We start from the raw sequence: 26,523 nt of genomic DNA, 5'->3' as shown, positions 1-26,523 counted from the left end.
AGTATAAAAATAAAAAGACACCCAAAGATTCATAAGTACTAAATCATAAAGACTCAAAAGATCCATTAAAAAAAAAAAAAAGGCCTCTCACTTTCAACTGCTTTTAAGCAAACTTAACATGTGTAAATATTTGTATGAACATAAAGATTCAAAAATTAAGACATAAACTGAACAAGTTTCACAGACATGTGACTAACAGAAATGGAGATAATGTGTCCCTGAACAAAGATGGGGTCAAAATCAAAAGTAACAGTCAGTATCTGGTGTGGCCACCAGCTGCATTAAGTACTGCAGTGCATCTCCTCCTCATGGACTGCACCGGATTTGCCAGTTCTTGCTGTGAAATGTTACCCCACTCTTCCACCAAGGCACTTGCAAGTTCCCGGACATTTCTGGGGGGAATGGCCCTAGCCCGCCCCTCACCCACCGATCCAACAGGTCCCCAGACGTGCTCAATGGGATTGAGATCCGGGCTCTTCGCTGGCCATGGCAGAACACTGACATTCCTGTCTTGCAAGAAATCACGCACAGAACGAGCAGTGTGGCTGGTGGCATTGTCATGCTGGAGGGTCATGTCAGGATGAGCCTGCAGGAAGGGTACCACATGAGGGAGGAGGATGTCTTCCCTATAACGCATTGAGATTGCCTGCAATGACAACAAGCTCAGTCTGATGATGCTGTGACACACCGCCCCAGACCATGACGGACCCTCCACCTCCAAATCGATCCCGCTCCAGAGTACAGGCCTCGGTGTAACGCTCATTCCTTCGACAATAAACGTGAGTCCGACCATCACCCCTGGTGAGACAAAACCACGATTCGTCAATGAAGAGCACTTTTTGCCAGTCCTGTCTTGTCCAGCGAAGGTGGGTTTGAGCCCATAGGCGACGTTGTTACCGGTGATGTCTGGTATGGACCTGCTTTACAACAGGCCAACAAGCCCTCAGTCCAGCCTCTCTTAGCCTATTGCGGACAGTCTGAGCACTGATGGAGGGATTGTGCGTTCCTGGTGTTACTCTGGCAGTTGTTGTTGCCATCCTGTACCTGTCCCGCAGGTGTGATATTCGGATGTAACAATTCTGTGCAGGTGTTGTTACACGTGGTCTTCCACTGCGAGGACGATCAGCTGTCCTTCCTGTAGCGCTGTCTTAGGCATCTCACAGTACGGACATTGCAATTTATTGCCCTGCCCACATCTGCAGTCCTCATGCCTCCATGCAGCATGCCTAAGGCATGTTCACACAGATGAGCAGGGACCCTGGGCGTCTTTCTTTTGGTGTTTTTCAGAGTCAGTAGAAAGGTCTCTTTAGTGTCCTAAGTTTTTATAACTGTGACCTTAATTGCATACCATCTGTCAGCTGTTAGTTTCTAAATGACCGTTCCACAGGTGCATGTTCATTAATTGTTAATGGTTACAATAAAGATCTGTAAAGTTATTTAGATTTTTACAAAATTATCTTTAAAATACAGTGTCCTGAAAAAGGGACGTTTCTTTTTTTGCTGAGTTTACAAGTATTAAATCATAAAAAAGACACACAAAGATCAATATATAAGTATAAAATCATAAAATAAGACACCAAAATATCCATACAAGTATTGAATCATAAAAAGACACACACAGATTCATATAAGTATTAAATCATAAAAAAGACACAAAAAGATCTGTTATACGAAAGAAAATATGTTATACGTAATGATTTTAATATGTCACCATGTTTTAAAAGTGTTTACTTTCATACATCATACTTTATCATCATATCAAACACTCAAAGAAGATCTGCATATATATATATATATATATATATATATATATATATATATATATATATATATATATATATATATATGCCTACATCAATATAGAACAAATGCCACCTGGTTTGACATGATGTTATAATGTAAATATTCATACAATCAGGGATCCACAGATAGCCTATATATTAAAGATGTTTATGACACAGATTGTGATAATAAAATTGTGATAATGTCCTAAAATTTCAATGTCTTTCTCCCCGCCTGCGCACTTGCCTCCCTGCCTCTTTTTTGTTTACCATCTCTCTCTCTCTCTCTCTCTCTCTCTCTCTCTCTCTCTCTCTCTCTCTCTCTCTTTGGCTCTTTCTTTCACATCTCCCTCCCCCTTTTTCTCGACTCTGCATTTGTCATCAATGAAGCCTCATTTGAATAATGCTTGAGCACTTTGGACCGGAGCCAATCAGCTGTCAGAAGAGCATGATAAATCGCCATGCGTTATTGATAATAATAATTACTTTGACATGCGCATTTCTACTCGAGGGGCTAATTTCCCCCAACCTGGAGAATTTCTAAAGTAGAGGGACTTAATAGCATTACTATTTGCCCCTGATGGTTGTAGGTTACCATGTCGCGGCGCAAGCAATCCAAACCACAGCATTTCAATTCGGACGAGCCCACTTCGACACAAAATGGTAAGTTTGGACCCGCAAACAAACAAATTGCAACTTTATATTTGTTCATATTGTAGTTTGCATGTTTCCCCTCATACCTGAATTATGTCATCGGATTTAGATGAAGATCATGACCCTTGAAATTGACCATGCTTGTCTGAAATTAGTAAAGCAATTTAAAAAGTTCTTTTATACGCTGAATTCGTCATAAATGCGGAAAGGGAAAATATCGCTTTTACTTGACCAACGAGGTTTAGTTCAGTACGGGGTAAGATTAAACGCTGCTGTGTGGACTTTTTTTTTGTTTGTTTTTTTTTCCTAAAGTAAATTGATGTTTACTTTGGTTACAATTGGAATCGTTAACATCGGCTTTTTTTTTTTTTTTTTTTTTTTGTACTTTTGTTTATTCGTTAACATGTCTTGTGTTTATGTATTTCTCAATCGATTTATTATATATATATATATATTATATTATATTTTTTTTTTGACCTTTTTGATATCGTATATGCATCTGGTACATTTCGATAAAGTTATTTGTGGCTTATATATCAGTTGCATCACTGATAAGTGCACACGCATATATAATACTGCAGAATATGCTCGCGTATTAATATTTGATGCGCGTGCTGGTATCACTGACCACTGTTAAACAAAGGTGCTCAACAGGTCGGCATGAAATGTGAGTCGGGAACGAGCTTGACCACAAAGCAATAAATCCCCCACACTGTTTCTTTTGGTTGCATATGGAGACGTGGGGGATGGAATTGAAGTTAACTAACTACATGATGTTTATCCATGACATGCTGAAATGTGCTTGAGTAAAGAGCATATATCTGTTCGATTTAGATGGGCTGAGGCTTGGGTTGTATGTTTGTCAGATATGAAGTTTTGGTCTCAATCATTTGTTGATTGAATATTGCATGTGGAATGACCCACTTGAACGTAGGTAGTAAAATCATAAGATCACTGTGAATGTGTTAAGATGCATTGGATCTCATGTACACTGATCAGACGCCCCCTTGTGTTCAGCCGATGAATGAGCTGAGGTTACAATGTATCTTTTGATTATTTAACTCTAAGCACATTGTTTAAAGCTGATTAATTTCTGCCACGGTTTGTTTTATTCAAACCCCTTTAGCTTTGATTCAGTTGCCGTTTTAAAAAGAAGTCTAACGACTTTCAACACTACTGTGAATATCTACTGTATATCACTTTTCTTTCTTGTTTGCTTTCTGTCTCAAACTAAAGCTCTTGGATGCAGTTTGTAAGAACAGTGCATTGATGTTCACAACTTCATTACTATTCAAGTTGTTTAGTGAACAATTAACACGTCTAGTTCCACAGTCAGAATGTTAACAGGTGGTCTCTTCCATTCATAAGGGATGATGAAATTTGCATTTAACAATTGCCCTGTTAGATGAGCCTCTTAATGGTCCTGCAGTCCAGTCTGATTTGTCTTTCATGTCCTGCAATTAAAATGACTGACTCCTTTACACTATTGTCATTACTTGGTCATAAAATGTAAGTAATTTTAGACCGCATAACAACAATGGATGTTGCAATGGTTGCAACTAAAAAATTCTGCCTTAACGTACCCTGATGTTGTTACAAATCTGTTTATTAATTTTTTAAATTTTTTTGTGGAACACAAAAGGAGATGTTGGGTTGAATTTTAGCATAGGTCACTGTTCAGTTTCAATGTATGAAAAACCTGAAATGAAAGACATTCTGCCTAACATCTCCTTTTGTGTCCCATGGAAGATAGGTGTACAACAAAAGGGTGAGTATGCTATATGATGGCAGATTTTCGTTTTTGGGTGATCTATTGCTTTAACACAAGTTGTCTAAATTTGTTTTATAATACATAAGTATTATTGGGCATTTTGTTTTGTAGAATAATGTTTCGGGTGGTTATTGATTACTGGACAGTTGTTCAATCCTTTCTAGTGATAGATGCCAGTTTATATTTTGATCCTTATGTTGTATAATCATATTGGAAATGCTGCCCTCATCTGGTGGAATTCAGGCGTGTGTGTATGTGTGGGGTGGGCTGCAATGGCATTGTTACAGCAACTTGGTTTACCATTTTGTTTTTCCTCATGTTCGAAATCTTGATTGTATGCACATGCAAGTGAAAGTAAACAAATGTGACAATTAACTGCATTTTGAAAGTACAAGACTTCTGATTATAAATAAAAATAAAGACTTTCCCTGTATCTTGCACTGGCATTATAAAACCACAATTTATAGTGTCTTGTAACAGTGAGTGACTAAAATTTGTGTAGAAAACTCCACATATTTGGTATAATCATTATCTTGAATATTCAGTAACTTTAACTTCTTTTTCGCTGTAGGGACATTGCACAGCGGTCAAACTGAGGACGGCAATGAACCCAAGAGGCGACGATCAGAGGAGACAAGGGTTTGCGACAAATGTTTTGCTGAGTTCTTTGATGAGACAGAATTTCTCGAACATGAGAAAACTTGCACTAAGAGTCAGCAGGTAATGATCATGAAGGATGGTGATATGAGTGCGGTCCCTCCTGAATTGTCCCAGCAGTGTCCGGGCAATTACCTGGGTGACCATAGTGATGATAGGCCTACTAGTAATTATCAATCAAAGCACAGCATTGAGTCAGATGAAATGATGGAAGGTGAGCACACTCTAAACCAGGATGAGCTTTCAAATCAAGAACAAGAGATGTCTAGCAGTCTAGACATAAGGTACATGTCATCTTCCAAATTGCAAGACTCTAATGTGACCCTTGAGTCAATGGCTGCTACCAAAGTTGCTGTAACGCAACATTCTTCTAATTTGTCCAATCTAAAGTCCACATCCCCACAGCCACACCAGGACACCCTTCTTGTAATTCCCATGATCTTGGAACAGTTGGTAAGCCTCCAACAGCAACAACTGCAGCAGATCCAGCTAACTGAGCAGATACGTCTCCAAATGGCAATGATGGCACCTCAGAGTCTCCACTCTGCAGTTGGCACAGCCGTGGATCCACTGAAAGCACTGGGTGCACATCTCTCACAGCAGCTCTCGACTGCAGCTGCCCTTATTGGCAAACGAACGGGCTTGTCCTTGGAGGCCCTGAAACAAGCCAAGGTACCCCAATCCAGTAGCATCCTCCCGTCCCTTGCTGGAGGTTTGGGCTCCATGCCCTTGAAGGCAGACTTGAAAGTGCTTCCTGATCTAGCTACCCGCCTTCCAACATTGCTTCCCCAATCTCCAGGAGTCATGGGATTACAGAGTCCATTCAATGCTCTTGCGACAGGCATGGATCCCTCTACAAAAGCAAAAAATAAGATTACTGGGATGCCGATTGATGGATCTGGTGAGAACATGCTCAAGCACAAATGCAAGTTCTGTGGGAAAACATTCGGAAACGACAGCGCTCTTCAAATCCACTTGCGCTCGCACACTGGCGAAAGACCCTTCAAATGTAACATCTGTGGAAATCGTTTCACGACCAAAGGAAACCTCAAAGTGCATTTTCAGAGACACAAGGACAAATACCCGCACATTAGGATGAATCCACATCCAGTACCAGAACACCTGGACAACGTCCCTACAAACAGCGGCATCCCTTATGGCATGTCTGTACCCATTGAGGAAAATGGTTTTGCCGACAATAAACCTGTGTTAGGTCTCCCATCAGTTCTCTCAGGATTCAAACCCTCATTTGATATTCCAATGGGTGGGGACCTTTATTCTCAGAGGCCTTCCTCATCTGGCAGTGATGGTGCATCCATTTCTTCTAGCATGTTTGGTCAGGAGATGACGGGACTGGATCAGAACAAGGATTCCTCTGATGCGCTGGCTGGACTGCACCACTTTAATGGCAGTGGCTTACCTGGTGAAAATGGCTCTGGAACCGCAAAACTACAGCAAATGGTGGATGGCTTGGAGAAGAGAACAAATGATCCCAACGAGTGTGTAATCTGCCATAGAGTGCTGAGCTGCCAAAGTTCACTAAAAATGCATTATCGCACACACACTGGTGAGCGACCGTACAAATGCAAAATCTGTGGTAGGGCTTTCTCCACCAAGGGCAACCTCAAAGCACATTATGGTGTTCACAGGGCCAACACTCCACTGAAGATGCAACACTCTTGCCCAATTTGTCACAAAAAGTTCACTAATGCAGTCGTCCTACAGCAGCATATCCGTATGCACATGGGTGGCCAGATTCCCAACAACCCTCTGCCTGAGAATCAGTTTGAAAGTCCTGAAGCATTGGATGCTAGCTTGACTCATGAGAAGACCATGGACTCCAATGGGCATGAGGAAAGTATGGAGGAACAAGACTTGGATTTTGACAATCAGGAGAAGATGAACAACTCTACAGAGCTGCAGCCGGCTACCAAAGAGAATCAGTCTTTCCAAGGTCCACCATCTATGTTTACAGGCATTGCTGCCCTGGAAAACCATATGAAGAGCCTCACATCTGCACTGAACCTACAACGACAAAGCAGCACTGCTTCTGAAAGCGACAGTGGGCTGAAAGATTCACCTTCAGGGTCTGGAGAAGTGGAATACAAGAATGGCTGTAGTCCAGCAGTGTCAGAAAATGTGTCCTATCACTCTTTGTCCCCTGTTGATTGTCCCCTGACTATTGGGCAGTCAAAATCTCCAGAATCCATAAACCCAGATAATGGACTTCTAGCCAGACCAGACTCTGATGGTGGAATGCAAGATTTTAGTGAAAACGACGGAGCACTGGACTTGACATCCAGTTTTATTCCAAACTCTGTTAAAGAGGAGCCGGGGTTTTCCTTCTCCAGTGTGGAATATGGTATGTTTTGTCTTTCTATGATTATTTCAAAGTAATTGCAGAGATCATGATACTTCCTCAGTGTTTTGCTGATGCGATCTGTGAATTTTGCTTCAAGATGAGTTTTTTTTTTTTTTTTTTTTTTTCTTCTTCTTCTTCCCTATTCTTTAAGGTTCTAGTCAATTTCCATTCATGAGGGTGCTTCCAAGTCTGGTCAAACTGGAGATGCAGATCCCTTCTGAGAGTCCCATGGGTGCCCACAGCCTGTACAGTTCCCAACTGCCTCAAGAAGCCAATACTACTCCTGCAACTTCTAGTGCTCCACGTCGGTCTGCCAAGCAACATCTCTGCAACATCTGTGGGAAGAACTTCTCATCTGCCAGTGCCCTGCAGATCCATGAACGGACTCACACAGGAGAAAAGCCCTTTGCTTGCACAATTTGCAGCAGGGCTTTCACAACAAAGGGCAACCTTAAGGTAATAATGTCTTACATTGGCACTAGTAGAAAATATGATTATTGTAAGTTATCTTAAAATGGTAGACTTTAGACATTTGTGAGTTAATTGAGAATCTAGTGCCTTTGGCAATATGTTTCACTGACTCGTGCTTTATTTTTTGCAGGTACACGTTGGCACTCATATGTGGAATAATTCGGCAAGGCGGGGTCAGCGTTTATCATTGGATAATCCAATGGCGTTAATGGCCATGGGCCCTGAGTCGAAGATGATTCCAGAAATGCTGCATCCCTCAAAGGACTTGATTCCTCCAGTTAATTTTGACCCATCGGTATGGAACCAGTATGCCGCTGCCTTCACAAATGGGCTGACCATGAAGACCAATGAGATTTCAGTCATCCAAAATGGTGGCATTCCTCTCCCAGGAAGTCTTGCTGGAGGCCCTTTGGTGGGGTCTACTGGGGGATTTACAAAGATGGAGTCCTCCCAGTCTGGCATCGCTGCCACAGTTGCTGAATTGGAAAAAAATGGCTCTGAAAGTGTAGCAAAGTTTCCACAGTTTATGGAGGAGGGTAAAGTAAATTAGAAAGGACTACAGAAGAATTTCCCTTATTGACTGAATATGTTGTGTCCTGCGGAAATGTCATGAATTGGGCTATGTATTAAGGCAGTCCTCGCTTGGTACAATCAATTCTTGCGTGTTGCATTCACACAGCCTTGTTAAATCAGCCCATGCTCTAAAAACGGGCCATGGCTTCCCTTTTGGACCCTTTCATAGTAGCGATACTTCTAGTTGAATCTGATGTAACTACTGAAGTTTTTTTTTTCTCTCATAATATACATGCGGGTATTTGTCAGTTATGATTCTAAAGTTGAATGTAAATCTTACTTGAAATAGCTTTATGCCACCAACGACCAATCTCGATGTTTTAATTGCTAACAAACATCTTGTTACAGCACATGCGTGATTACTCATGGTTCTGTTGTAATTTGTTGTCAAAAAACATCTATGGCATAGAGGCCATATAACAGGTGATGGTGAAATATGTGCCTGAAATTTCCATTTCATACAATCTACTGAAGATTACCATTTCATTGCTGGACAAACTGAGTAGTTATAGAAGTTTGATTTAAAACTGGATTTCATTAAGTTATTATGTATTTTTGACTAGATATAGTTTCTATCTGCGCTTAATACCAAACAATTTGCTAAGTGCCTGTCTTGGAAATTTGTTTCCTTTTTATTTCCCCCCCCAACACACACCCAATAAAGGCAACACAAGATTGCGTTTAAAGGCCTTTTTGGAGGTCATCTTTTATTTAGACCAAAATGTGCTATATTTTCTCATGTAGCTATACAGAGTCCTTTCCATTTAAATCTATAAATGTTTTGAATTTACTTTCAATGTCCACTTTGATTTCATATGGGGTTCTTTTCCATTGTTTTCATTGGTATTTATCAAATGCCAGTTCAGTTGAATTGCCTTTATTTGACACCTTTTAATAGGAGTTCAAAAGGCCAGTATAAAACTGAAACACCTGGTCATTCCTTGCACTTTATTTTCTGACCGGGCAGTCTGTTAACCCATTTTTCTATGATCATTTGCTTCTTGGACCCATAATTTGGAGATTCTTGCTTAATGTTGTTTTAGGACCCATGGGTTTTAAAATTCTATACAGTTCCATTTACCATGCATTTTATACTTGAGCTAAGCAGGCATGGATATTTTGTGTATCAACATCCCAAATGCAACACATTCTTATTGCAATAAACATATCATGGTTAACTACCCAAATATGCATTGCTTTTTTTGAGGGGACATGTGTTTAAAAATCTGAACTATGAGTCCTTTGAGTTTTTTTTTTTTTTTGTAGTAGTAGTATGCAGAGTATCTGAAGCGTAAACATTAAGCTGGTCAAATTTTTACCTCATTTAGATTTATGTACTTTGCATTGTGTTTGGAGTTCTGGTTGCATCCTGCCCCGTAACCTGCTGATTTCTGTAATATAATGAATGTATCGCCAGACACTTTGCACAACAATTGTTCAGAATAGGCAGACTCCCCCTGTACATTGTCTCTCTAATATGCATTTACCAAGTTGTGCCTTTTCTAAATGTAAAAAAAAAAAAAAAAAGATGGTGTCATGTCTTGGTTAAATAGGGTCATGTCTGTATGATTGTTCAAATGTTGAGTCTGTTAGGCTTGTTTACAGTAACTTTTTTTTTTTGGTAAATGTTTGCCCTTTTCTTTTCCCTGTTTCGACCTGTTCTGATATTTTGAAAATAAAACAAAGGTTGACTTTTCCAAGACTTTTGTGTAACGTGTAAATCAGCATGTAGTCATTGTTACCGAAAAAGGGGTTCATGCTATTTCATCACTTGGATGTATTTCTGGTGGACGATAGATCCTGAACATCTCGAGAGACTCTTGATGGTTCTCTGCTGAAAATGTATTTTAGTCTGAAGTTTTGTCAGTTTTCAAAGGGGAAAACAATAGATACATTAAAATGACATGAATACTTTGTGAGCACAACACTGATAAAATTATTGTATCATTAATGGACAAACTGAGTAGTTATGCCTTTTCAAGATGTAAAAAAAAAAAAAATATCAGACCTTTTTGAACGGGTTATCTAATGGATGCCCTTACAAAAAGTACTATGGGGGGTACCATGGTACTGCATTATAACCATATTCATATAGTATGGTATGGTATTCCAAGACAACCACAGTACATGTCCAAATGCAAGGTAATGCAACGATACTTTGATATATATATATATATATCACACACAATGAATTCAAGATGACCATATTCATTTACCATGGTATTTACATGGGACTCCAAGGTTCTTTGAAGAATACAATGCCATTGCCATGGCACAAGCCTCAAAACATGGTAATACCATGACAGTAAATGATTAGTATTCATATAAAATGGTATTTACATTGAACTCCAGGTTTATGTCCAAAAACATGGTACTTTGATATGTATACCATGGTACTGAATGATTACTATATTCATGAACCAATTATTGATTGTTCTGAATACGTTTTTAGTCACTCTAAAAGGAAAGAACATGCCAACAATATCACAATGGTGTAGCTAAAAAATAGCTACACAAAATAGTGTGCCATTTTTACACACTTTTAGCTACAGTGAGAGTGATTTAAACAAAAAATGCATTATGATTGGCTGTAAATAAATAAAATACATTGCCCAGCATGCAGGGCTGGTGATGTCCCATCACGTTCACAGTGTACAGTGCAGCCCAACCTTGCTTTTCAGCCCCATAACCCCATCAGCCTCCGCCCAGCAGCTCCACTGCGGACAACAATGACGGATAACATACCGTTACAGCCCGTACGACACAAAAAACGACACGACAACAAACGAAGAGACGGGTAAGAGCACGAAACGGCGTTAAATGAACGCAAATACGCGTCGGCTGTCAAATGGTCGCTTGTTTATATGTATAATAAATGGAAGATAGCACAGTGGCTAACAGCCCAGCAGTCCTTACATGCAAATTATTATCGTTTATAACGATATTATATCACGACATGCTCTCTATTTTTATACATGCATATTTGCTATGAAAATGTCGTATAAACCAGGGCAACGTCTTGTTATTGTGATGTATAGAAGATAATATTGCACATCCTTGTTCCGGGACGCTGTAACGCAGGTGAATTGTCAGAGTGCACGGAAATGAAGGCATATAAGTTAAACAAGAGTGTTTTCCCATCATGTATGGCCTCTGTTACTCTCTTTTTGTTGATATTTTTGGCTATAATGCATAAGTCCTGTACCCTGGTCAAAACAACAGTTAAAACCAGTCTAAGCTGGTCGCCCATGCTAGTAAGTTAGCTGTTTTAGAGGGGGTTTGGGCACATTTTTAACTGGTCAGGGTGGGAGACCTGCTTAAACCTGCCAATACCAGCTCAGGTCGCACCTTGATAAATCTTCCATTGCAATATTATGTCACAGCTATTTTAAATGGCCCTTGCAAAACAATATCACTGTGGTAACCGTTATTGTTACTACAATGAAACCGTGGTAACTTGTATTTTAAAGAAAAAGCACCATGTCAATACCATGGTGTTTTGGGCATCTACTGTTGTATTTTTGACACTTGTTTAGTTGGATGTGTCCATCAGATTGGGGGGCGATCGATAGTGGATTTAGCCGATACCGATAACTCAGGTGGTGGAAAAGGCCAATTACCGATTAATCGGACAATAGTTTTAAAAAAATCGATTAATAGAATGTTACAACATTTTCTTAGTCAGCACAGACATAGAGGTCAGAATCCCTAATGAATAAAATCCTAGATGTAGTTAATTTTTTCAACCAAGATCCCAATAATAATCAGAAAAAAAGAAGATTAGGTGCATAACATAACTTTTAACACTAAACAAGCCCAAAACACACCAGGGACTATTACAATGCTCTATATTTAATATTTACCAAATTAAGCTTTTTATAGCCTTTATATTATTATTCACAATATGAAGTTGGAGACACAATGTATGTGCTGATGAGGGACATTTCTATATAGTCGCATTTTTCTTTGCATGCCCTCGCTTCAGTTTAAAAAAAACATAATTTTCAGAGTAACACAGAGGAAAGAAAAAAAAAACTACTGGCATAGATTTTTGCCGATAACCAATTGTTCAAAAAGGCAACTATCGGCACCGATTAATCGGTGAAACCGATATATCGGTCTGCCTTTACATCAGATATTAATTGCACTAAGAAAAAGTTCCCTGATGATATTACCATGGTTTTATGGACATGTTACCACAGTATTAAAGGGATAGTTCACCCGAAAATAAAAATTCTCTCATCATTTCCTCCCATCCCAGATGTGTATGACTTTGTTTTTTTCTGCTGAACATAAACAAAGATTTTTAGTAGAATACCTCAGCTCTGTTGGTCCATATAATGCAAGTGAATGGTGGCCAGAACTTTGAAGGTCCAAAAAGCATAAAAAAGGCAGCATAAAAGTAATCCATAAGACTCCGGTGGTTAAATCTATGCCTTCAGAAGAGATATGATAGGTATGGGTGAGAAACAGATCAATATTTAAGTCATTTTTTACTCTAAATTCTCCTCAATGCCCAGTAGGCGGCGATATGCACAAAGAATGTGAATCGCCAAAAACAAAAGAAAAAGAATGTGAAAGTGAAAGTGGAGATTTATAGAAAAAAAGGACTTAAATATTGATCTGTTTATAACCAATACCTTTGAAGATATGGATTTAACCACTGGTGTCTTATAGATTACTTTTACGCTGCCTTTATGCGCTTTTTGGACCTTCAGATTTCTGGTCACCATTCACTTGCATTGTATGGACATACAGAGCTGAGATATTTTTCTAAAAATCTTAGTTTGTGTTCAGCAAAAGTAAGAAAGTCAAACACATCTGGGATGGCATGAGGGTGTGTAAATGATGAGAGAATTTTAATTTTGGGGTGAACTATCCCTTTAAGTACCTTGGTGTTTCATGTTACCATGGTACATGAATATAATGATGATCTTTCAATGCTTATACTTTAATTCATATTAAAGTCTAAACTCAGTTCATATCAGCTTAGTACATGCTGTTTTATTTTCTATAAGATATATAATTCAAACATGAGTATCTACGGATATAAGGAAGTACAGAGCCGAATATACAGTATAGCTCTTGATAAGCACTTGTTTGATGAAAATGTTGGTAGAAGGTAGATGGTTAAAGCTAATATTTACTTACACAGTATTGTTGCTTGCTTGAAAATATTTCTGTGGTTGAAGTGAAATTCCAGTATCTACATGAAACTTTTCTTCTTAAGGTTAAGAATAGGCTTTTCAATGCCTTTAAAGGAATATTGCGAGTTCAATAAGGCACTAACAATGGAAGTAAATGAGCCGGTCCATAAACATTAAAATAAGTTTCAAAAGTATAGCCACTTGAAGTAAACGTTAGCCTATGTGTGTTAACATGATTTTAGTGTGATAAAATTGCTTACTAACTTTATTAAAGTTATATCCAATATTACAACTTTTTTGGCATGATGACTGAATGCCAGTAAACCCTATATGCAATTTTATCACTCTATAGTCATGTTAACACATATAATATTTACGTCTTGTGGCTATACTTTTAAAACAGTGTGTGTTTTAATGTTTATGGACTGGCCCCATTCAATTCCATTGTAAGTGGCTTTCTGTAACTGTGATTTTTAAATAAATGGTGGACAAGTCTAACATATTTTCTGTGGTAGTCAAAACTATGCTGTAAATGCTGTTAATTGAGCTTAACTTGTATTGAAACCGAAAAATTCCTTTTATTGGAATCTTTTGTGAACCAAGGGATGTGTTATGTTAATGATTTAGTTGTATATTTAGGTGTTGCCCTTGCCCATGGTCCAGATGTTGTGGAGGGGGAGATTTCCGTCCGCGGACAGTGTGGTTGGGCCATCCGGAAAAAAGGGAACAGAGATACCCAAGAAATGTCATAAACAACCAGAAATACAATTTTTTCACCTTCCTTCCTGGGGTAAGTTTCTAAGAAATTATATACTGTTGCTCAATGTGTTCTTGAATTGCTTTGGTGGTTAATAGGGTCAGCTATTTACTTCAGATAATGTAAAAAAATCTAGTTTCCTTCTGTCATGCCAAACACCAGTTTAAAAATAACAACCTTGGCCAGATTGCTGTATGGAAAAAAAATATATTATTTGCATTGCAAATTGTAGTGGCTTCTAGTTATTTTAAATGATTTGAAGGACAAATGATCATCAGAGTTCAGTTCTGAACATTTTGTAATTGAGGACCCAGAACTCTGATCGACATATACATAGCTAAAAGCTATTTAAATATGTACACATACAGCATATACATATACAAATATTCTGCTAGATCATTTTGCTCTTCGTTGGTGCAAATTTAGCTAAGTTTAGCTTGGTTGCTAAAGTATACTGCATACACTGATGAGCCAAAACATTACGACCACTCACAGGTGAAGCAAATAACGATGATCATCTCCTAACAAGGCCACATGTCAAGGTCTGGGTAGATTAGATGGTAAGCAAACAATAAGTTCTCGTAGTCAACGTTTTGAATGCAGGAGTAAAGACCTGAGTGACTTTGACAAGGGCCAAATTGTTATGGCCAGACGACTGGGTCAGAGCATCTCTGAAACGGCAAGGCTGGTGGGGTGCTCCCGGTCAGCAGTGGTGAGCACCTACGTACAGTGGTCCGAGGAGGGACAAACTACAAACAGGCGACAGGGTGTTGGGCGCCCAAGGCTCATTGATACGTGAGGACAATGAAGGCTATCCCATCTGGTCCAAACCGACAGAAGGTCTACAGTGGCATAAGTCACATAAAATTTTAATGATGGTTACGGGAGGAATGTGTCACAACACACAGTGCATTGTACCCTGCTGCGTATGGGGCTGTGTAGCCGCAGACCAGTCAGAGTGCTCATGATGACCCCTGTCTACTGTCAAAAGAGCCTACTATGGGCACGCAAGCGTCGGAACTGAACATTAGAGCAGTGGAAGAAGCTCCCCAGATCCGATGACTCCCATTTTCTTTTACATCACGTGGACGGCCGTGTACATGTGCGCCATTTACCTGGGGAAGTGATTGCACCAGGATGCACTGTGGGAAGACGACAAGCCAGTGGAGGGAGTTGCTCTGGGCAATGTTCTTCTGGGAAATCCTGGGTCCGGCCATTCATGTGGATGTCAATTTGACATTTGCCACCTACCTAAACATCGTTGCAGACCAGGTACACCCCTTCATGGCAAGTGTATTTCCTGATGGCAGTGGCCTCTTTCAGCAAGATAATGCACCCTGCTACACTGAACAGATTGTTTGGGAATGGTTTGAGGAACATGATGAAGAGTTCAAGGTGTTGCCCTGGCCTCCAAATTCCCCAGGTCTCAATCCGATTGAGCATCGATGGGATGTGCTGGACCAACAAGTATGATCCATGGCAGCTCCACCTCGCAATTTACAGGACTTTAAGGATCTGCTGCTAATGTCTTGGTGCCAGATACCACAGGACACCTTCAGTGGTCTTGTAGAGTCCATGCCTCTGCGGGTCGGCGCTGTTTTGGTGGCACGCGGAGGACCAAAAGCATATTAGGCATAATGATTTGGCTCATCAGTATGTACAGTATACAATGTTTGTCGTTATCTAATTACAATGTAATGAATTACTGTTAATTGCTTTTTAAATACAAAAAGTAGGTTAGCGCATTACATTTGAAGTTCTTGTAATCAGATTACTGTTACAGGCTTTCAGTTAAGTAAATTGCTTGGGTTACACATTTCTAAAATTATCTATATGTAGAATACATTCAAAACATGGATTATGTTAATGTGTAGTATTGTTTGCGTTTTGTTGAGGAGTGTGCACCCCCTAACGAGTTAATGAACAAGGAGAAAATATAGACATTATTTTGAATTTGTTGAGCGGAAAAACAAAAGGTTTGTGTTTACAGTTTTAGAGTAGTAATTAGTAATTTTTGTGAATTACTTTTTTTGAGTAACTTACCCAACACTGACATTTTATGTACTATTTATTCTGTATATCAAGAAATGGAAAGACATTTTCAGTCATTTTAATTGCAGTCTTTACTTGCCATTGCTGACATAATGTTATATTTGAAAATAAAACCTTTCTCCCACTAACAAAAGTTACCTGGGTCAAGTTTTGCCATGTGTTTTTTTATTTTTGTTTAATTTTTATTTTTTTTAAAAAAAATTTTACATGTTACCATGGTAATGCCATGTAGTTTTTGGACATGTACTGTGGTAATTCCAGGGTATTCTGTGAAGTACTTTGGAGTACCATTTCTGACAATGTTGCAAAACAAAAACCATACCTCTACTTACAAAAAATGACTATGGTCAGTTGCTATTACCATGTTTTCTTTTTGTTGAAATGGTACCATGGTTATTCACAAATATACTATATGCCATGTACCTTGGAGTGCTATGTGAAAACCATGGTATACGGTACCAAAGTACCATGATGTTACCCTCTGATAGCATTTACAACTGTACCACAGTGTTTTTTTTTTTTATATATATAAGGGATGGAGTTTTGTTCAAACTTTGAACAAAATCTTAAAGTGTAACTGGTTTCAAATTATTATATTTTATTGTGAGCTCACAAATGCTTTTACTGTGCTCATCACCATGTGTTTGTTTGCAGGTGTTGTTTAACCAGTTCAAATACTTCTTCAACCTGTATTTTCTGCTGTTGGCCTGCTCTCAGTTTGTGAATGAACTCCGATTAGGGGCCTTGTACACTTACTGGGTTCCTCTGGTGAGTTATGAATTATTGTTATCAAACATTGACCTATTTCTAATGTTCACAGTCAAATTCTAATTAATTTTTCTGTTTCATTTTATCGCAAGGGGTTTGTGTTAATTATTACAATCGTGAGGGAAGCGGTCGAAGAAATTCGATGTTTTCTACGAGACAAAGAGGTCAATTCACAGATCTACAGCAAACTCTCCACAAGAGGTGAGCTATTGTTTCTGCTGTGACAAAGCATTTTGTGCGCATGCCAACTCTTTGGAAAGGTAATTTTTAGATAACATTAGATTTTTGTTGTAGTATGTTTTTGGATCTAAATGTTTTTTACTTGAACATGAATTTGTAAGTGTAAGGTATGTTGTAGGCTAAATGTCTTGCAGTGAGCAGTAAGGGCTGTGCTGGGGCTGGTTTTAGTTTGTTTATTAGTTTTGCATGGATTGATTTAGATGTAAGTGTGTGAAATTTCTGTTTTTTGTGCATTTTTAACATTTTGATTTTGGTTGTAGTTTGTAGTAATATTGTTTGTTTGGCATGGATCATGTTGGATGGAAGTTTGTTATGAATGTCGTGCAGTGAGCTATCAATTAACGATAGGAAATAAAAAAAATAATTCGTACATTTTTAACATTAGATTTTCATCGTAGTTTGTCGTAATGTTGTTTGTTTAGCATGGATCATGTTGGGAGTGTGTTGTAAATGTTTTGCAGTGACCATTCAAGGATAGGAATTTGTTGCTTTTCGTACATTTTTGACATTTTTTTTTTATTTGATTGTAGTTTGTAACATTCTTTGTTTTGCATGGATAATTTTGAATGTACAGTAAGTGTGTGTTGTACATGCCTTGCAGTGAGCAATCAATTAACGATTGGAAATTGCGTTTTTTTTACCCCGTACATTTTTAACATAAAATTTTCATGGTAGTTTTTCGTAATGTTGTTTGTTTAGCATGGATCATGTTTGGTGTAAATGTTTTGTAGATGTCTTTCAGTGAGCGTGAGTAATCATAGATATGGATTTGCTGTTTTTTGTAAATTTTTGACATTCAATTTTTTATACGATTTTAGTTTGTAACATTCTTTGTTTTGCATGGATAATTTAGTACATGAAGTCTTGCAGTGAGCAATCAATTACCGATAGGTAATTGCTGTTTTTCGAACATGTTTCACATTCAATTTTTGTTGTAGTTTGTTTAGCATGGATCATGTTAGGTGTAAGTGTTTTTAAATATCTTGCAGTGAGCTATCACTTACCGATAAGAAATTGCAGTTTTTTTCTTACATTTTTAACATTCGATTTTCGTTGATGTTTGTCTTAACTTTGTTTGTTTAGCATGGATCATGTTGGATGTAAGTATGTTATAAAAGTCTTGCAGTGAGCAATCATTGATAGGGATTCGCTGTTTTTCGTACAGTTTTGACATTTGATTTTTTAATTCAATTGTAGTTTGGAACATTCTTTGTTTTACATGGATAATTTAGAATGTACAGTAAGTGTGTGTTATAAACGTCTTGCAGTGAGCAATTACCGATAAGAAATTGCTGGGGTTTTTTTTCAAACATTTTTAACATTCGATTTTCGTTGTTGTTTGTCGTAATGTTGTTTGTTTAGCATGAATCATGTTTGGTGTAAGTGTTTTTAAACGTCTTGCAGTGAGCTATCAATTAACAATAGGAAATTGCAGTTTTTTCTTACATTTTTAACATTCGATTTTCGTTGTTGTTTGTCGTAATGTTGTTTGTTTAGCATGGATCATGTTTGGTGTAAGTGTTTTTAAACGTCTTGCAGTGAGCAATCAATGATAGGAATTTGCTGTTTTCTGTACATGTTTGACATTCGATTTTTGATTCGATTGTAGTTTGTTGTAACATTCTTTGTTTTGCATGGATAATTTTGAATATACAATAAGTGTTTGTTGTAAATGTCTTGCAGTGAGCAGTCAATTAACAATAGGAAACTGCTGTTTTTCGTACATTTTTAACATTTTGTTTTCGTTGCAGTTTGTGGTTAACATTGTTTGTTTTGCATGGATCATGTTAGGTGTAAGTGTGTTGTAAATATCCTTGCAGTGAGCAATGAAAGGTATTGATTCGCTGTTGTTTGTACATTTTTTAAATTAGAATTTTTATTCAATTGTAGTTTGTTGTAACGTTCTTATTTTTGTATGGATAATTTTAAATGTACAGTAAGTGTGTGTTGTAAATGTTTTGCAGTGAGCAATCAATTAACGATAGGAATGGCTGTTTTTTCGTATATTTTAACATTCTATTTTCATTGTAGTTTGTCATAACATTGATTGTTTAGCATGGATCATGATGGGTGTAAGTGTGTTGTATCTTCCATTGAGCAATCAATTTGTAATAGGAAATTGCTGTTTTTTCTTTTTTTTCTTTTTTTACAATTTTAACATGAGATTTTCTTTGTAGTTTGTCATAACATTTGTTTTGCATGGATAATGGTAGAAGTGGCTGTTGTTAATTTTGTAGTGAGCAATCAATTAATGATAGGAAATTGCTGTTTTTTCATACATGTTTAACGTTCGATTTTCCTTGTAGTTTATTGTAAGGTTATTTGTTTTGCATGGATCATGTTGGGTGTAAGTGTGTGTTATAAATGTCTTGCAGTGAGCAATCAATTAACAACAGGACATTTTTGTTTTTCATACATTTTTAACTTTCTAATTTGTATTCGATTGTAGTTCGTCATAGCATTGTTTGTTTTGCATGAATTATTTCTGATTTACAGTAAGTGTGTGTTGTAAATGTCCTGTAGTAAGTAATCAATTTAAGATGGCTGTTTTCATATATTTTCAACCTTCCTTTTTTTTGTTTGTCGTAATGTAAAGTAAGTAAGCTTAATCATTAGGATAATTTGAAGTATGTGTATTTAAAGAAAGTATGTGCAAACTTTCCATTGCTACGTCATTAAAATTTTCATGAAATGGAAACTACAAAAGCTTCTTTTTAATATTTTGTTTTATTTAGCTGGGGGGATGCCAGCGTATGCAGAGACGTCAGCCATAAAAGAGGCTGCTGTTTGTGTTTAATTTGATGTAGGGATGTATATTGTATCATATACCAGGGGATGAAAAGCATCTGACAATAAAATAAGAAGAGAACCTCCTGTTGTTTCCATCACACGCCTTCCTTTGATCTGGCAGGCTCCTTTCTCTTATAAACTCGGCGTATGCGCTCTCTGTTGTAACGGCCTCCATATAAGGCTTATGTAGCAGAGCTGTGGCATTTGTTGGCTACCTGGGAGGGCTGCTGATTGCCTTGCCCAGACCAACAGGGATGACAAACATCAAAGTTTATCTGCCTCTCAACTCCTTATTTTATAGACTTACACCATTAAAGGTGGGTGTGAGATTTATAGAGACAGGTCACACCTTCCGGAGTGGAATACTAGTATTTCCTGGTTTCTGCAAGTTTAATATGTAAGGGGGCAATACCAAATGACCAACTTGTGCATGCAACAAAGCGTTATTATTTTTTAGGGGCAGACTTAACTTAGAGGGGTGGTTCACCCACAAATGAATATGAACACAAAAGATGATGTTAGGCAGAATGTTAGTCTCAGTCATCTTTCACTTTCATTGTATGAAACAAAAAGATAATATTTTATCAAATACTTAAAACCAAAAATATGCCTTTTAAGTATTATTTGTGTCCTTTTATCCCAGAAAGAATGCACATATACATATGTGCTAATGTCTTACATATGCAATGGTAAAGGTCTCTGCAGGGGTTAAAGGTCGCTGACCTTTTCCAAACAAGTTTAGCTGTTCATTCTAAATGGAATGAGAGATCATTCTCCCAGTGCTCTTGTAAAGCCGCATAGGAGGGTATTGTCTAAAAACAAATGGAAATCTCATATGCACTCAAAGCTTGAAATCTGAATGGGGGCTTAAAGAAGGCTTAAATATTTGAATCTTCAGTGGAGGTGCCATTTTATATGCAAATAAGACCATTGGTGCAACCTCCAAAGAATAATAGTTGATCTAAATGTTTTTTTGTTTTTTGTGTGTGTGCATTTATTGGGGGATTATAAAACATTTCTAATGCACAATGTGTGAGCAATCGACAGGGTTCCCACAGTCATAGAACACATGGAAATATTAGGGAATTGTAAAGTTATGAATGTACATATACTGTATATGTTAAAAATAATGGAAATGTCATGGAAAATTAATACAGTTTTAAATAGTCTATTTTTTCTATAGTCAATAGAGAATACTGCATAGGCAATTTTTTACTCTATAGTCAATAGCTCTTTGGTTATTCTCTGCTCTAAAATATTTCATTTGGCTAGAAATGACTCTTTGTAAGTCCAACACAAACAAAATTATTTTTCAAAATCCTTATTCAGTTCCGGTAAACACAAAGTACTGAAAAAATCAGGGAAATTATTTTCAAAAGGTGTGGGAATCCTAAATCATTTGAAGAAAGGGACCTTTTAAAAGTTTAAAGGCTGATTTATTTCAGGCCTATTGCTTTTGTATTTAAAAATGAATGGTTTGGAATTGTTTCAAAGGGATTGGAATCACCATTGTATGCAAAAAGCACAATTTTCGCATCTTTTTTTAAAAAAATGCATCAGTCTGATTTTCTTTTTATCTGTCTCTGCAGGAACTGTGAAGGTGAAAAGCAGTGGCATCCAGGTTGGAGATCTTATCATTGTTGAAAAGGTTGGTTTGCTAATCAGTTCGGCCATTGTGAGGAATTGAGATCATCTTACATCTCATCCTTCTCAGTGCTTTAGCTGTTTACCTTTCCTTGAGATTAAGGCAGTTTGACTTCTGAGCAGGGCAGTAAGACATAACAAGCTTTATATGTAAAATAGTGGAACTGGAATGTTCATGTTTAAAATAAAACAAAAAGTTTTGTAATAGATCTAGAAATGTATACATCGATTTTTATTTTTTTATATTATTGATTTATATTAATATTCTAATTATTTAATGATATTATTATAAATATTTTATATTTATTTATTATTATTATGTGTATATATATATATATATATATATATATATATATATATACACACACACACACACACACACACACACACACACACACACACACACACACACACACACACACACACACACTACCGGTCAAATGTTTTGAAACACTTGACTGAAATGTTTCTCATGATCTTAAAAATCTTTTGATCTGAAGGCGTATGCTTAAATATTTAAAATTAGTTTTGTAGACAAAAATATAATTGTACCACCATATTAATTTATTTCATTATAGAATTAAAATGTAATTAAATTTTTTTTTTTTTTTAAATTGATGACATGGACCAAATAATAAAGTAAAGCAGTCAATAAGTGCCCAACACAGATGGGAACTCCTTCAATACTGTTTAAAAAGCATCCCAGGGTGATACCTCAAGAAGTTGGTTGAGAAAATGTCAAGAGTACATGTCTGCAAATTCTAGGCAAAGGGTGAATACTTTGAAGATGCTCAAATATAACACAGTTTTGATTTATTTTGGATTATAATAAAGAATGAGTGTTTCAAAACTTTTGACCGGTAGTGTATATACCCTGATCAGCCATAATATTAAAACCACCTGCCTAATATTGTGTTGGTCCCCCTCATGCCGCCAAAACAGCGCCAACCCGCATCTCAGAATAGCATTCTGAGATTATATTCTTCTCACCACAATTGTACAGAGCGGTTATCTGAGTTACTGTAGACTTTGTCAGTTTGAACCAGTCTGGCCATTCTCTGTTGACCTCTCTCATCAACAAGGCGTTTCCATCTGCAGAACTGCTGCTCACTGGATGTTTTTTGTTTTTGGCACCATTTGGAGTAAATTCTAGAATGGTGTAAACTGACAAAGTCTATGGTAATTCAGATAACCGCTCTGTACAATTGTGGTGAGAAGAATATCTTGGGTTGGTGCTGTTTTGGCGGCAGGAGGGGGACCTACACAATATTAGGCAGGTGGTTTTAATGTTGTGGCTGATTGGTGTGTGTATGTATATATATATATATATATATATATATATATTAGTTTTTATTATATATTGTAAGTAACTAATACATCTGAAGGGTTTAAGATTATTTAAAGCTAAAAAGGGCTGTCAATCATTTTGAATGACTGAAGCATGTGACCCAAGGCCAGTGGTTGGTTATTAGTAATCCTTACTAATTCCACTGAGGTATTTAGTGTTGCCTTTTGTCCCACTGTTGCCTTTTTGCCATGCAGACTAAAGCCTGTTGTAAGGGAATTGCACCCCTACAAAGTCTGAGAACATGAAATTTGAGACACATCCGCAGTCTCCAATTACCCACCAGGCCAATTTTCTTAAATATGTTGCTTTTACACAGAAGGACGAGTTGCACGTGTTGCGCTCAATCTGGTTTTGTTAAAAAAAAAAAAAAAAAAAAGCACTATAAAATATATGTGTATATGATCCTAATCTGTAAATCTCACGAAAACATGTCCAGGTCACATTTGACACCCCCCCCCCCCCCCCCAAAAAAAAGAATACATTTATAAATAAATAAAATTATTACTATTAAGATGTTTTGCATCTATCTGTTTCATTTAAATTGACATTATTTTCATAACAATTAACAAACATTTTTCCTCAAATGTCTTATTACTGTAAAGCATCTGTATATAATACTTCTTTTTATTTGTATTTTTTTATTCCAATTCTCAATGGTGATTCACATTGGTTTTCGGAAATACAGTATTTCTTTATTTTCACAAGTACTATCATGACATATTTATAAATTAAATAATATATAATTTGATTAATAGATCAGGTATGTATGAAGTTCATGAAATATGAATATATTATATAAATCTTTAATGTATTAATAGTAAATAATATGAATATATATATATATATATATATTGAGAATTGGGGAGAAAATGGCCCAAAAATAAGCTTTTTCTTTTTTAAAACAATATAACACATTTCATATTTCTTTCTTTAGATTTTTGTTGTTGAATGTGGTTTTATGAAATGAACCCTAATACTCAAATCATTCCAGCTTGATAAAAACAATTATGTCAGCAAACGTAAATATCAACAAAACTGATTTCTGCGCAAAACGTTTGATCTTCTTACCTTAATCTGTGGAAAATCCAATTGGCTTTAGTATTTTGAGGTTACATGCAGGTTATGGGTTACATATAGTAAAAGCCTAATTGATTAAAAGTGTAGCCCGTGTTTCAGATATCGAAGCCATGTCCGATGTTTTGAAACATCTGCCGAGCTCAATAGCATGGCGAATTCATCTTCTGATAACTACAAACAGAGCTGGGAGTGAAGCGGGGGTCAGGCCGAGTGGAAATCACGGTCAGAGCTGCCACAGGGGCACCACCCAGTGATTTGCTGCAGGCCGTGGTCTTTAAACCGGCCCAATACTGGTAATTGGGTAGATTAAAGCCAAACAGAACTTGTACAACTAAACAGAGGCAATTGCTAATGACGGCATTCTTCAGTTTGTGTCTTTACATTTTATCTCTTACTTGTTTTTCTTCTATCCCCAATCCCTATCTTTCCTTCCAAACCCTTCACAGAACCAACGTGTTCCAGCCGACATGATCTTCCTAAGAACCTCTGAAAGAAATGGTAAACATCTGTCATTCATTCATCCAAATTTCCCAAACAAAAGCGCAGGGGAAATGATATGGCCGTGAGGGCAACTTCTAATGTCAAGAGATGGATTAGTCTAAACTTTGGACATTTAATGAGCTATACTTTGCTTTGTAATTACCCAGAAAGATGGCATGCCACATGATTTTTTACAATTCTTTAGATCTTGTGTTTGGGAATGATCCAATCTGATCTAGAATGGCATTCATTTTGTCTTTCAAATTGCAAGGTTGCCAAAAGGAAAATCAAACCATGCAAAGTGGCTCGGAAAGAAAAGACAGGATAAACAAATTCAAAAGACTGTCAGGAGCAGAAAGACTATGTTTTATCTGAAAAAGCAAATGAAGTAAATATTAAGATATACAGTAGTTGTGGGCTGTCCGCACTGAAACAGGCCTTTTAACCAAATATACGGGTTTCTCACGAATCCTGCCAAGAAAATATCCTGCTCCAGATTTAACTCCAAAATCACATGAAACAAATAAGAAACTGTATTTTGCATATAGAAAATGAAGCCAATTTTAGGGCCATCAAGATTGTGACATTATTTTCAGGAGAGTTTCACACATTTTATGCAATGTAAAAAAATAGGCTATTATGATATTCTCATTGTGGGGGGTGAGATATATTATTAAAGTCATCTTGGTACTGCCTTTCATTTTTGCTGATTTTATATTTTAAAAAAATTCATTGTACAACAGCAACTTTTTTTACTGTAATAAATAAAAAACATATACTGTTTTACATTAGTGAGAACCATCGTTGAAAACAACGGGAATAGTAAAAGTAAAATTTCTGGACGTGTTACGATATTGAGAATAAGGTGGTAAAATGTGCTTAATCATCCTGAAAATAATGTCACAATGCAAAAATTCTTAATGGTCCCTAATGAAGGCATCTCTTTTATTTATGCAAGATATACATGTCTTTTTTGTCATTTTAAAACACATTTTTGTTATTCTAAGTAACATAAATACAGAAGTGATTTAGGTTATCTCTTAAAAATTCAGATTCTAAGCTTTCAAATGATCATATGCCTGACTTATGTATACAGAGACTTTAACGTTTTAAGCGTAAACTTTTTTTGTGATATAGCGCCCCCCTTTGGACCCGCCGGCGGGTCCATATTTAAGCACAATTATGTCAAAATGGTACAAGCTTATCCTACTCAAATACATGTGAATTAGGTCAGAAGTAATCCACAACTAATCCAAAAAGTAATCAGATTAGTTACCTTTAAAATGTAATCCAAGAGATGATGTTATCTATTCCAATTTTAGTCCTGTAATTTTTAATCAGTACCAGATTACAATTCAGAAGTAGCCTACCCTGCAGTGGTGGTTGCTAGGGTATTTTGAGTGGTTGCTGGACAGTTTCTTACTGACCCAAGTCAAAAGAGGCCACCCCCAAGTCTCTATGATATTCTGGTTTCTAGGTTTTGGGAAAATTAGTAACTACTAATTGAAATGAGCTTACATTCACTCACTACAGTCAGATCTGATAAACTTATTTTAGCTTCTGGTCCTGCTGGAATTCTGACTTTTCTCTCAAGAGATTTCATTTTTGGGGGCTGGAAGGGGCCAGTAGTAGCTGATGTGTTAGTTTTACGGGAGGCATTGTTATCTGCCCCACAGATGGACACAATTAGGCAATTATTAGAGTCCTGAGTTGAATGGCAGAGACAGAGCGACATATATTTAAATGGGTGGGGGCAGGGTGGGTGACGTTCTAATAGCAGTACAGCTGCTGTAGGGCCGAGTTGTGTTTAAGTTTTCATGTCTAGCAGTTTTGTTGAGTTGTCAGGGTTTGGACGGATAACAGATTTCAAGATGTATAAGCAGTTTTGACACTGCATGTGGTTGGTAAATGTGGATGACCTTACATGAAACTACAATAAATGAGTTATTGA

General features: G+C 37.1%; 2 protein-coding genes across 4 annotated transcripts in view; both read left to right on the top strand.

The window, feature by feature from the left end:
• The first annotated feature begins 2,317 nt into the window (after positions 1-2,317).
• On the top strand, positions 2,318-9,953 carry LOC127419979 (sal-like protein 4). Its single transcript, XM_051661858.1, has 4 exons — positions 2,318-2,444; positions 4,778-7,225; positions 7,377-7,681; positions 7,827-9,953. The coding sequence occupies exons 1-4, from the start codon at positions 2,378-2,380 to the stop codon at positions 8,244-8,246; spliced, it is 3,240 nt and encodes a 1,079-aa protein (XP_051517818.1). The 5' UTR covers positions 2,318-2,377; the 3' UTR covers positions 8,247-9,953.
• A 983-nt stretch (positions 9,954-10,936) lies between these two features.
• Positions 10,937-26,523, top strand: part of LOC127419980 (probable phospholipid-transporting ATPase IIA) — a 67,108-nt gene continuing 51,521 nt past the window's right edge. For 2 of the 3 annotated variants that reach the window (XR_007893764.1, XM_051661860.1), the window contains exons 1-6: positions 10,937-11,066; positions 14,056-14,206; positions 16,880-16,993; positions 17,086-17,194; positions 21,613-21,671; positions 24,539-24,590. Coding sequence is in view for 2 of the 3 variants with exons in the window: in XM_051661860.1 (XP_051517820.1) it covers positions 10,999-11,066; positions 14,056-14,206; positions 16,880-16,993; positions 17,086-17,194; positions 21,613-21,671; positions 24,539-24,590 (553 nt within the window). In the remaining variant the exon portion in view is untranslated. Of the gene's footprint in view, positions 11,067-14,055; positions 14,207-16,879; positions 16,994-17,085; positions 17,195-21,612; positions 21,672-24,191; positions 24,386-24,538; positions 24,591-26,523 lie in introns of those variants that run through there. The other variant, XM_051661861.1, reaches the window with a different exon arrangement.

The sequence above is a fragment of the Myxocyprinus asiaticus genome, chromosome 29 (assembly GCF_019703515.2).
Source record: "Myxocyprinus asiaticus isolate MX2 ecotype Aquarium Trade chromosome 29, UBuf_Myxa_2, whole genome shotgun sequence".
NCBI classification, from domain to species: Eukaryota; Metazoa; Chordata; class Actinopteri; order Cypriniformes; family Catostomidae; genus Myxocyprinus; species Myxocyprinus asiaticus.
This window is presented reverse-complemented; position numbering and strand designations above follow the sequence as displayed.